Here is a 13,941-nt window from a genome sequence, read left to right on the forward strand (position 1 = left end):
CCCAGGGTGTCTAAAAACTATCCTGGGTTCTGGAAATTTTTCACGGGTGAGTTTTCCCCCTCCCATTTTCTACCCAATCCCTAACCCATGAAAAATTTTCAAAACTCGGGATAGTTTTCAGACACCTCATGAATCTTGGGATAATTTTCAATTTCAACCGGTACATTGTTTGTTTTTTGCTATCTTTCCCTCCCGATTGCCTATATAAAGGGGGTTTTGCTCCCCCCTAATCCATCATCTCTTTCATCCTTCATCCCTAAACCAAAAATTATCTCCAAAATTGTTTTTTTTTGCTGAGTGTTGAAATTTTTGGATGAAAAGATTAATTTATGTTTAACAGAGACAGTGTGATAGTTTTAAGGTGTGTTTGAGTTCACGATTATGTGGTGGCACTCGAGGACCCCCATATTTCATATGCTGTGTAGGGAACAAACCATCACCTTATAAGCCCATCGCATTGCAACTTGGGCTCTAGATCATGTGGTTATATGGTCATGGGTTGAAGTATAAGTAAGGGTTCTAGTTGACGATGGTTATGTCGTCATGTGTTGGAGTATAAATCTGGAGCCTAGTTGACGGTGGTATATGATCATGATTTCAAGTTTTATGCTACAAGAATAGGATGCTTTATAAACCCTGTACATAAGTTTGAGACCATAATCATAAGGGAAAACTAATGGTCGTTCTAGTATAATCAGTTGATTCTTTTTCTCTATCTCTACCAAAGTAGTATATCCTTAACCTCCCTATTCCAAACCTATGATGGAGTTGGGGGCACATAGACTTTCATGGGGAGGAGTGACTGTTTCAGTGGAGGAAAGCTAAAGGTCCTTTCGGAGCGAAAGTGGTTGTTGTGATTAAAGAACTCTTTAATAACTGCAACCGCTATTAGCTTGACTCAAGTTTTACCTTCTCTCCACCGCCACAGTCACTCCCCCTTGGAAATTCTCTTGCATCCAACTCTGTATAGGTTTTGGAAAATTAGGTTTAGGATACTATTTTTTGTGGAGATGGCGAAAAATAATAAGTTGATTATACTAGAAAGCCCCTTTGTTTTTCCTGATGATTATGGTCTCAAACTTATGTATCGGGTTTATAAAGCATCCTCTTCATGTATCATAAAACTTGAACTCATGACCACATAACCACTATCAACTGGGCTTCCTAGTTATACTCCAACCCGTGAGTGCATAACCACCGTCAATTAGGACCCCCACTTATACTTTAACACATGATAGTATAAGCAACGTGAACTCCGAGCCTGAGTTGCAATGTAATGGTCTTCTAAGGTAATGGTTCCATCTCGACATGACAAATGAAATGTGTGGGTCTCCGAGCACTATTGCATCACCGTTAACTCAAATATACCTTTAAGCTATCACAATGTCTTCTTCAAACACAAACACAATCATGTATTTCTCCCCAAATTTCCAACCTTAATCTTAAAAAAAAGCCCTAAACCCTTAAAAAAAGGTAAAGGAGAGAGAAAATGAAAGTATGTCTAATAGGACACATTTTCATCTAACATGGTAGGAAAACACATCCAGTAGGATCCATTTTCAGCTGAGTTGGTAAATAAGTGTGTCCTACAGGACGTTCTTTTAGCCCCCTCAATAGAAATCGCGTTCAGTAGGACGCGTTTTCTCTTTTTCTCTTCAAAATTGACCTATTTCTCTAAATATTTTAGAAACTGGCTTATTTCCCTAATTTTTTTTAAAATTTTACAATTTCATCAAATTTAGTCAGAAAAACTTGGTAGAGATTCAATTCGCTAGAAATCTATCTAGAATTGATTTTCTAAGTGCTCACTTCTCTCACATCGATCGATCTATTGTGACTGCATTAAAAATGGAAAAAGATAAAATCAATGTGATGTAAACCAATTTAGCCACATCCACCACTCAACTTTCATTTTGATCAAAATCGTTACACAGTGATTTATCTATTTATTACTTAAATTGATAAAGTAAAATGTTGGAAATTGAAATTGATGTTGGTGAGTGTCTACAAAATGCAACATTGATTCGGCCTAAACTGTTGTCTCGAGAAATGCATACTAGTTTAGTAATTAATCAAAAACATGTTCTAGATTGTAATTTTTATAATATTTGTATTGCTAGGTAAAAAAAACACCTGTCTCATTACATCGTAAGTCATTCAAAATAGAAAGGAGAAAATGGCTTGGCTTTGAGAATGCTTAGGTTGATAAGATCATGCGGTGTGTCTGATTGGAAGATACCTCGTTAAATGCAACATGGGTCTTTCGGATGTTATTTTTCCTGAGAGCGGTCTTCGACAAGGGGACCCCCTCTCCCCTTACCTTTTTTTTTTATTTTTTGTGGAGGCTCTCTCTAGAATGCTTTTACATGCCCAAAGTAATAATATTATTAGGGGTATTAGGGCTAGCCAATATGGCCCTCGTATTAATCACTTGTTCTTCACCGATGATGCCCTTTTTTTTGTGAGAAACAAAATGAGTGTGGTCAATGGTTTTTTTAAATATTATTAAGGAATTTGTGAAAATTTTGGGTCAACAAATAAACGTGATAAATCGATGATTTTTTTAGTCCGAATACCCCTATTGCTCATCGCCATCTTTATGGTGATCTTCTTATGATGGGAGTTGTTGAAAAGTTAGACAACTATCTTGGTCTTCCTCTTCTTGTTGGTAAAAGGAAGTCTTTAGATTTTAAGGATATGACTAACCGTTTCTCATGCAGGATCAACAGCTGGTCTAAGAGGCTTCTCTCATATGGAGACAAAGAAATATTCATCAAAGTAATTTTACAATCACTCCCAACTTATGCTTTTTCAATTTTCCTTGCTCCTAGGGGTGTTTTAGAGGATATGCAATCCAAGATGAGTCGGATGTGGTGGACTAGCAAAGAGAAAGGAAAGGGTTGGTCAATGCTTGCTTGAGAGAGAGTCTACCACCCCAAAGGAATGGGCGGTCTTGGCTTTCGTGATATTCGCGTCTTCAACCTAGCTCTTCTTAGGCGACAAGCGTGGAGACTCCTTAACCATAGAGATACGATGTGCTATCAAGTCATAAACTCAAAGTAAATCCCTAATGGTGATTTGTTTCATCCCAAAGCTGTGGAAAAACCATCCTACACTTGGTCAAGTATTAATGCTACTGCCAAAGCTCTTAAAGATGGCTTCGAGTGGAAAGTTGGAAATGGACAAAGTATCGACATCAGAAGAGATAACTGGGGCTTTGAAAGCTTAAACGGTGACACGTTGAACCCTAATGTTCTAAATTTGCATGAAAGAAAGGTTAGAGACCTATGGAGCATTGACCAGTGGAGTTGGAATAAAAAGAGGGTGAGGGAGCTTTATGACAGGTTTATGGGGGACCAAAATTTCAATTTATCTCTTAATGGTAAAGAGTCGAATGATAGGGTGGTTTGGTTTCACAACCCTTCTGGCTTCTACACATCTAAAACAGCGTACTCTTGGCTCCTTCTCAGACAAATGGGTTTTGGCCCTCATAGAGCCTATTGGAAAATTATTTGGAAGCTTAACACACTCCTGAAAATCCATGTCTTCACATGGCGTGTGGGTCATGAGATCCTCCCCACGAACGATAAAATTGCTTCTATTCACCATGGCTTCTTGAAAGACTATACGAGATACAGTGCGAGTGCTGAAACACTTATCCATGCACTCAAAGATTGCCCAAATGCCAGGACCATTCTTACTGTTGGAGGGTTTGAAGAAAATTGATTAATATTTGGAGAAATAAAACATAGAAAATGATAAAGAATATAATGAAAGGAGAAATAATTTTTTATGGAAGAAAGAAAACACCCTTTCTAATAAATTTTATTTCACTCACTCTTAAAAATTCTTCATTACATACAACTCTTTATATTGACTATTCATCTACACAAGAAGTTGTGACTATTCATTTACATAACTTAAATGCTATAGGAGTTGTAACTATTCATGTGTATAACTTTTTATCTTCGAGTCTCTTCACTTTTCATATTCACTCTTCATACTTAAGTCTCTTCACTCTTCATATTCAAGTCTCTTTACATTTCTAACTTTTCATAATTTATTTGTGCAAGATTAATGCCTCCATTAAATTAAACTTGCTTCGAACTCCCAACCTTTCAACATTTTTCTTAAAGACTTGTCCACTTTGCAGCTTTGTGAAGATATCAGCCATCTAATCTTCCGTCTTGCAATATTCAACTTCAATATCACCATTATTCACTAGTTCCCTCAAGAAGTGATACCGAATGTGAATGTGTTTTGTCCTTCTATGAAGAACTGGATCTTTTGAGACTGAAATAGTAGAATTATTGTCACAAAACAAAATTTTTGACTTGCTCTGCTTTTACTTAAGACTCTCCAAAATTCCACGTAACCAAATCAATTGACATCCTACATAAGATGCAGCAATATATTCAGCTTCTGTAGTTGAAAGCGCCACAACTGATTGTTTCTTTAAGCTCCATGAAACTGCACCACTACCAAGGTGAAAAACATAACAAGAAGTTCTTCTACTATCACCAATGCTTCCTGCTAAATCACTATTTGTATAACCAATGAGATCAACTAATGTATTAGCTTTATAAAAAATTCCATATTCAATGGTTCCCTTCACATATCTCAATATTCTCTTGGCAGCCTCCCAGTGATTGGAGTAAGGTTTCTCCATGAATCTACTCACCAAGCTAACAACATACACGATGTCAGGCCTTGTCGAGGTCAGATACATCAACTTCCCAACCAAACTTCTGAATATGGTGGAATTGACAAGCTTTCCTTCACCCTGTTTAGATAACTTTAGACCTGTAATGCATGGAGTAGAGACTCGATTTGTATTTTCCATCATGAACTTTTTTAGAACTTCCTTTGCGTAGCTCTCTTGTGAAATAAAAATTCCTCTCTTGGATTGTTGAACTTCAATGCCAAGAAAATGATGAAGTTCTCCTAAATCTGTCATCTTAAATTCTGCCATCATTGAGTGCTGAAATTCTTTCAACACCTTCGCATCATTTCCTGTGAAAATAAGATCATCAACGTAGAGAGTATGCTCATATGGACATTTCTGGAATCCACACTTCTGAAAATAAGAATCGATGCAGCTGTACCAAGCTCGGGATGATTGCTTCAACCCGTACAAAGTTTTCTTCAACTTGTAAAATTTTTCTTCTTCTCCTTTTTTGACAAACCCTGGTGGTTGATCAACATAGACTTCTTCTTTGAGAACACCATTCAAAAATGTAGATTTTACGTCCATTTGGAACATTTTCCAATTGTTTTGGGCTGCAAGAGAAATAAGTAACCGGACTGTCTCAAGTCTTGAAACTGGAGTAAATACCTCTGTAAAATCTTCTCATTCCTTTTGCTTGTATCCTTTTGCAACCAGTCTTGCCTTATACTTGTTGATAGATCCATTCGAATTCATCTTTGTCTTGTACACCCATTTGACTCCAATTTAATTCTTGTACGGCGGCAAATCTGTGAGCTCCCATGTATCATTGTTTTCAATTGAGCAAATCTCTTCTTTCATGGCTTTCCTCCATATTTCTTCTTGATATGCATCATTAAAAGAATTTGGATCTTCTCCTGCAAAGAAGGCAAAGAATACAGCATCATTTTGCACAACTTCATCAGTTACATCATATAACTCTTGGATGCTTCTCGTTTTTCGGATCGGGCTGGATGAAGAAGAATTTGATGAAGAACTTGGGGAAGCAGGAAGATTTCCTACTTGAGCATCATCTTCAGTATTCTCAATTACTGCCTCTTCTTCTTCTTCAAGTTCAAAAGGAAAAATTGGCAAATTTTCCTTTTCAACTTCCATATATTCAAATATGGAATTTCATCAAACCGAACATCTCAGCTTATCACAATCTTCTTTGTCACCGGATTGTACAACTTGTATGCCTTACTTCTTTCACTATAGCCAATGAAAATGCATTTCTCTGACTTGTCATCCAACTTGCTTCTCATTGCATCTGGAATATGAGAGTAAGAAACACTCTTAAATACTCTAAGATGACGAACACTAGGCTTTGTACCATACCACGCCTCATGTGGTGTGCAATTCTCCAAGCTTCTTGTCGGTGATCTGTTTATAAGATAAACTGCACAGGAAACAGCTTCAGCCCAAAATCTTTTTGATAACCTCTTCTTCTTAAGAAGACATCTAGCAATTTCCATAATTGTTCTGTTCTTTCTTTCACACACACCATTTTGCTGAGGTGTATGGCGGATTGTCATTTCATGCTGGATGCCACTATCTCGGCAATATTTCTCAAATTCTTTTGAAAAATATTCACCTCCACGATCTGTCCGCAAGGTGTTAATTTTCAGCCCAGTAAAGTTCTCCACTTCTGCCTTGAAATCTTTGAATCTCTGAAAAGCCTCTAATTTTTCTTTGACACAATACACCCATAACTTTCTTGAGTAATCATCAATGAAAGAGATAAAGTAACGATTACCTTCCAAAGATGAAACTGTCATTGGACCACAAAGATCTGAGTGAATAAGTTGCAATGGTCTTCTTGTTTTCCACGAGGATTGAGAAGGAAAAGCAATTTTATGTTGCTTTCCAAGCTAACATGCTTTACAAGCATTATCAAGCCGAACAATTTGTGGTAAACCTCTGACCATCATCTTCCTTGAAAGCATCTCCAAATTTCCATAGTTCAAATGTCCATATCTATCATGCCATAACTTTGAAACTCCTTTATGAACACCAATAAAGCAAGACATATTCTGATTTTGAATGGTGGGAGAGAAAAGATTATTTGATGCCACTCCAACTCTAGCAACAACCTGATTTTTCCTTGACAAATAGCAAGCCATGTCACGAAAATGAATATCATACCCCTTCTTCAAGAGATGCCCAACGCTAAGCAGATTATTTTTAAGACCAGGAACAAAATAAACTTCAGACATTTTCTCTACCCTTCCTTGCTTTATTTTGAACTCCAACTCACAAACACCGCTAACTTTGTAAACTTTGCCATCTCTTACTTTTATTTCTCCATAATCAGATTCAAAGAACTTCGAAAATAAATTTTTGTTACCTGTCATACGTTTGCTAGCACCAATGCCTATGTACCAAGCATCATCAATCTCTCCACGATGAGACACGAGCAAGAAAGTTTCTTGCTTTTGTTCTTGATTATTTTGTACTATATTAGCTTCATTTTTCTCTTCTTTCTTGTACCAGCATTCACTTGCCAAATGACCAGGTTTGCGACAATGATAATATTCAAAATAGCCAAGACCTCTTCATCTTTGATTTCCACGTCCACGTCTTCTTTGTGATCCTCTAAAATTCTGACTTTGGTTGGCTTCTTTCCATCCATTCTCCGTGCTTGCATTTTCAACTCTTTCACGAGCATTTGAGCCTCTTCCTCTAAAATTTCTTCCTCTTCCACGACCACGATCTCTCCCTCTTTAATTTTTAAAATCTCTTTTCTTCTCATTTAGAGACAACTTTGACTGGAGTGCTTGATCTAGAACTACTTCCTTCTTCTTCTTGTTTAATCTTTCATCATGGGCTTGCAACAAACCTGTGAGGTCATCAATAGTCATGGTACTCAAGTCCTTTGATTCTTCAATGGCTACCACAATGTAGTCAAATCTGGAATCCAAAGAACGGAGGATTTTCTCAACACCACGAATATCATCCATGGTTTCACCATTTCTTTTTAATTGGTTGACTATGGACAAAACCTGTGAACAGTAATCAAAAATTGATTCCGACTTTATTTTTTGCAATCTTTCAAACTCCCGTCAAAGAGTTTGCAACTGAACTCTTTTCACCTTTTCATCTCCTTTGAAAGAATTTTGTAAAATCTCCCATGCTTGTTTTGCCGTGGTGGCACAAGATATTTTTTCCCAAGCCGCTTCATATGATTGAACTCCTTGATATATCCAAAATAAGGCTTGTTGATTTTTCTTCCTTGATTTTCTTTAACTCTCTTTTTGAACTTGTGTTAATCCTTCCTCCTCTTCAGCCTCAAGTTCATTATAACATTTTTCAACAATCTCCCAATCTTCTAGAGATGCAAGAAGAGCCTTCATTTGGATACTCCATTTGCCATAATTTTCTTTGGTTAATTGGGAAATGGAGGGAAGAAGAATAGAAGTGTTCATTTCGATCGAACAAGGCTCTGATACCAATTTGTAGAAAATTGATTAATATTTGGAGAAATAAAACAAAGAAAATGAAAAAGAATATAATGAAAAGAGAAATATTTTTTTAAGGAAGAAAGAAAACACCCTTTCTAATAAATTTTTATTTCACTCACACTTAAAAATTCTTCATAACATACAACTCTTTATATAGGAGTTGTAAGTGACTATTCATCTACATAAGAAGTTGTGACTATTCATTTACATAACTTAAACGCTATAGGAGTTGTAACTATTCATGTGTATAACTTTTTATCTTCAAATCTCTTCACTCTTCATATTCAAGTCTCTTCACATTTCTAACTTTTCATAATTTATCTGTGCAAGATTAATTTAATTATGTGCCAACAAGGTTGGATAACAGGTTACTTATGAAGGATTATGCATGTTGCATCGACTGGATTGAGGATGTTATGCGCGTGTTGGACAAAAAAGCTGTTGTCGATTTCATCACAACACTATGAAATAGTTGGAACAACTGCAATAACCACATCTTTCGGGGCAAGGAGGATGAAGCTAGGGTTGTCTGGGAGAGAGCAAAAACCCTTAGTAATGAGTTTCGAATCCACAACCTGGTTAATGACCCTTTGATTCCGGTTACCCCTGTTTGTAGAAAATGGGAAAAGCCTCCATGCGGGTTCGTGAAAGTCAGTTTCAACACTACTGTTACTCCTAATAGAATTGGTTATGGGATGATTGTTAGGGACGAACATGGCTTTCTAACCGGAGGGGGTGGGGGTTTTAAAGAGGAAGCTTTGACCGTTGAATGGGCGGAACTCTATGCACTTGAGGAAAGCTTGAAATTGGCGAGTTCAATGAATATATCTTAAAGCTATATTTGAGATCGACTGCGCCAGTCCAGCAAATAGGGTGAAAAAGCGTGATATGGACATCACTATAATAGGCACTCGCATCAAGGAAATTTATAAAACTATGGAAGATTTTGATTCTGCGATTATTTGTTGGACGAACCGAAAATGTAATAAGGTGGCCGACTTTATTTCTCAAGATGCTATTAAAAATTCTTGTAATTGGACCTTTGCGATGGATTATCCTGAGCATATCCATGCATTGGTGATTAATGATTCTATAAATTGAAAGCAGAAAAATGTGGTTTTGCTTATTACACGGAAAGAAATATCTGTAATATTTTTCTGCAAAGTTTGGAAAAGAAAAAAAAATCATCCAAACAGAAGACGTATTGAAACGCTTCCTATCCAGTTTGTGCGTATGCAATTATTCTCACTGATTTGATGTTTTTGATGTACTTAAATGATGTCAGAGGATGCCTCTCATAAACTCGGAGGTTGCCTCATTGTATCATTGCCATCTAAATATTGTTTAACCGCATCTCTCATGTCCTTAAAAGCATCGCAATTCCTTTCGAAGAACACCATCAGCTTCTCCAATTCCCTGTCTTCTATGTCATCTTCAAATCTTTTTATGGGGATCGCATTTTCAGGTTGCAAAGTGTAGGATTTAGGGTTATCATCAACAATCACAACTTGTTTGAGGTCTCTCCCGATCTTCGACAAGTCCTTAATAAATCTTCCTCGACCTAATTGCTTGCATGAATCTCTATATAAACGGTGAGATATCAAGCCCTTGGGGTCTAGAATATCGAGCAGTAATGAGGCGTACGGCTCAAGCCCAGCGGTGAAAACTACCACCTCGTATTTCTTACTGATTGCTTCCAAGAATTCATCCACCCCGGGTCGTTTCAATACGTAGAAGTTCATCCTTAAACCATAAATGCTTGGTTTAATCATGAAATCATATGTTTCCGGAGGTGGGTCTGGACTTGAATGCACTAGGGTCTCGTCCAAATCGAGAACGATGGTTCTCGTTTTGTCTAAACCTAACGGAGGAAGCAACCGGGTCCAATTTTTTTCTCTCAGTGCAAGAATGTTAGGTAGATCAACATCATCCTTGAATTCAAGTTGAAGTCTAGGGCTCAAATTGGTTTGGCATCTGCCAGCCTCTTCCCGATGGAGGATAACAAAGCCTTTCCCTCGGTGTTTTGCACCGTCCAATTTGGAGAAAAACTCAATGAGGCGACGGTGGCATTTTTTAATGGACTTTTTTATGGAAGAAATTACAGAAAAATATTTTCTTTTCAATATAGATGATCTCTTACGCTGATGGTCATTGTTGCGAGGAAGTAATTGACGGCGGTGCTGGTAATCGTAATTACTGTCGCGCATGATGAACTTTTTTTGCATCCTCCTTTCCATCTTCAATGTCATTTCTTGGCTTCGGGTATCGATTTGATGGTGATCGCTAACAATTATTGTGCAGAGAATTACCAAGAGAAAAAACATACAAAAAAGGAGTAAATCCCAAAATGAATTAGTGATGTTGGAATGTAAGAGTTGAGATTGGAGGGGGAGGAGACACAAAGTTTTTGAAGCAATGTTCGGTACAACAGTAGTCTAGTTAGGTCAGAAGTTGAAGCTGGATTTCCAAATCTTTCACCATATTTTCAAAATAAGCTTATTTTTGGGATCCAAATATTTTCCAACAATCAATATTAAACTAGTCTTAAACCTTTCACCGGTTTTGTTGGATAAGGTTGTCACCATATTAAAAGTTAAATTATGCATGACAACAACGGATTAGTTTTCTATCCCTTAACAAAACAAGTAACTTAACCCAAACATTACGAGGCTTGAACCTGTAGTTGTTATTTAAGAAAATAATCTCGCACTTCCTAGTTTTATGCAATGGGAAATTTCAGATTTCATAGAATATTGAAAGGCACAACGCTGGCTTAACACCATCTAAGTTGTGCTAATTATGGTTTGGTGGCAACAACCGTGAACAATCTACTCTCAACGTCCCATTTTGGTTAACAATTTTAAAATGTTATGACTTTATTAAGAATAACAACTAAAGCCGTATTATCAAAATGATCTCCTTCTTTATTCGTTATCATTCATCTTCAAACTTTCATTAACATTATCACAACAATCATTCAAATTACCAATCGGAGACATTGAATACCAACTAGTTTAGCCAATTATAGACCCTCTCTCTAGAGGTGAGCGTTCGATCGAATTGAGTGAAAATTTTCGAGTTGACGAATACTATTTTATAATCCTAACTTGATTTGAAATTCTTTTTCAAATCCAGTGAAGTTGAATAGAGTTAAATTGTTCGAGTTAAATTAAAAAATTAAACATGTCAAATTAAATATTACTATAGTATAATTAATTTCATATTAAAGTACATAAATTTGAAACCATATATATTTAAAAACGTTTTCAAAGCAAAATAATAATAATAAATACTTTAGCATGATAAACTTGAATTATTAATTAACTTATTTAGGTCCTCAAAATTATTATTCTAGAAAATTTTCATTTTTTAAATTTATTTATTTTTTGAAATTTTATAATTTTTTGAATTTTAAAGATTATTTTGAATTATTTTGTAATTTTTATTGAGAAAGACCAATTTGCTTATGTTAAAACTTGACAGGGAGCAAAAGAGTATTTACACGAGCCTTTTATTCGAAATACAAAATTCAACTTGATTTGTACTCGAAACTCAAATTATTTAATCGAGTTGACTCAAATAATTAAAACAACTGTAGCGTGTGAATATGATATGTGAATTGTGCAAGTATAGACGTCGAATCAAGTAATAAAGTGATAAGTGAGATCGTCTCCATAGGGGTCAAATTAGGTATAAAACTGGTCTAATTGTTATAATGAAATTTGATTAATGTTATGGCAAAAACAATAATAAGAATGTAGTGTTAATTTAAAGGAATAATGATATGCGCAATATGTGTAACTGATAAATAATTGGAAATGCTATGGCAATGTAATAGTAAAAATGCAATGGCAATTATGAAAATGATTATATGAATAATATGTAACTGAACAAATGAACAATTAAGGATGCGATGGCAAAAATACTGCGACAAGGGATAAGGGGTATTCGATGTTGATATGGAATATTGGAATTACTAAGAATCTACCCTTACTGTCAGAAATGCCTCGGCAAAATCGTAATCAATCTACTGCTCAAAAGAGTTCTAAAGTGGTCTGCTTCTTTTGACAACAAAATCCTCAAGTTACCTTGCTCGTGTCTATAGGCCTTTGATATGGTACCCTGCACTGTTTCTTCTTCCTTCACTCCTTTATTTCTTCTTCCTTAACCTACACCTGCCAAACCACCAAACATAGCCCTACCACCAGCAATTAAAAGTAACAAATAATAATATTAAAGCACGTCCAAGCTTCTTATGTAATGTTCTAAAAATACTAAAATTAGGGGTGAGAAAAACTCGATTCGACTCGAAAAAATAAAAAAAATTTTGAATTTCGAGTTAAACGAATCGAGTTATTCGAGTTAATCGAGTTATTCGAATCAACTCGAATTTTTTTTTCGAATTTCGAGTTCGAATCGAGTTGAGTTTCGAATTCGAATAACTCAAATAATTCGAATAATTCGAATATCACACTATAATATTTTACATTTTTACCCCAAACTCCCAAACCTTTTTATTTTTCCCTCAAAACTTTTACTTCTTCCCACTTTCCCCCAAAACTTTTATTCCCCTCCCCTCCCAACCCCCCAATCTACCCAAAATCCATTTCCCACCAAAATTTTACTCTCCCATTTATTTTTTCTCAAAATTTTACTCCCAAAAACCCTCAAAACCTTTTATTTTCCCCAAAAATTTTTACTTCCTCCCACTTTTCCCCTAAAACTTTTATTCCCATCCCACCTCCCATCTATCCCAAACCCTCCCCCTCCAATTTTTTTTTAAATATTTTCCCTCCAAACTATTTACTTTCCCTCAAACTTTTATTCTCCAAAACTTTTTATTTTTCCCCTAAACTTTTACTTGCACCCTTTACTCTCAAATAAAAATCAAAATTATCCAAAAAATCACTAAACATAAATAGTAATAATTTTATTTATATCTACTATTTATATTATTAAATTAAATTTCACATTTTATATTATTTATATTATTAAATTGTTTAGTCATATTGTATATTTATATTAAAATTGAATTATTAATTATGCCATAAAATATTCGTGTTAAAATTTTATATTGGTATCAATTTCACATTTTATTTTTAAAATAACTTTTATTAAAAATCATATTTTTACATTTAATATATATTTTAATTCTAAAATACATAGTGACAAGAATCAAGATAATTGAAACAACTAAGCAAGCAAAGAAGCTAATCAATATATAAAAAATTAATAAATAAATTATGAAGTGATGAAAGTTAATAAAAATTTTGATTAAGGTGGACAAATTTTATTACGATGGGTGACAATGGTTACAAGGACCCAAAATTATTTTTTAAAATTTAACTCGAGCAAATATATTCGATTCGATTCGATTCGAATTCCATCTCACTCGACTCGATTTGAGAAAACTTCAAATAAAGTTAAGATGATAAAATGAGATTCGAAAACTCGATTAACTCGAAAATTTTCGATTCGATTCGATCGAATTCTCACCCCTAACTAAAATAATGTCCTAAAATGAAACTAAGTTCACTTAAATAAAAACAATTGACCTAGTCTAAAAGCATAAATTATAACTCTTTTCAAGAGTTATCACACCCCCAAACCTGAGTTATTTATTGTCCTCAAGCAAGATATGCATGAATGCATGATTGTAAGAAATATCATAGCAACATAATCACTTTTGCATTGTGAGACCCTTAAGAGAGCATTTTGTACTTCAGTCCTCAACAATCTTCTATGTCTAAAAATTTGATGAAGTTTCATAATCTT

At 35.2% G+C, this 13,941-nt stretch overlaps 2 protein-coding genes across 2 annotated transcripts; one reads left to right on the forward strand and one right to left on the reverse strand.

Moving 5' to 3' along the window:
* Positions 1–2,616: 2,616 nt before the first annotated feature.
* Positions 2,617–3,726, forward strand: LOC105772009 (uncharacterized). Its single transcript, XM_012593368.1, has 2 exons — positions 2,617–2,899; positions 3,095–3,726. Exons 1-2 carry the CDS (start codon positions 2,617–2,619, stop codon positions 3,724–3,726), a joined length of 915 nt encoding a protein of 304 aa, XP_012448822.1.
* Positions 3,727–9,461: 5,735 nt separating this feature from the next.
* On the reverse strand, positions 9,462–10,415 carry LOC105772347 (uncharacterized protein C2F7.02c). The gene has a single exon (XM_012593630.2). It carries the CDS (start codon positions 10,413–10,415, stop codon positions 9,462–9,464), a length of 954 nt encoding a protein of 317 aa, XP_012449084.2.
* Between the last annotated feature and the right edge of the window lie 3,526 nt (positions 10,416–13,941).

Source organism: Gossypium raimondii, chromosome 6, assembly GCF_025698545.1.
Source record: "Gossypium raimondii isolate GPD5lz chromosome 6, ASM2569854v1, whole genome shotgun sequence".
NCBI lineage: Eukaryota > Viridiplantae > Streptophyta > Magnoliopsida > Malvales > Malvaceae > Gossypium > Gossypium raimondii.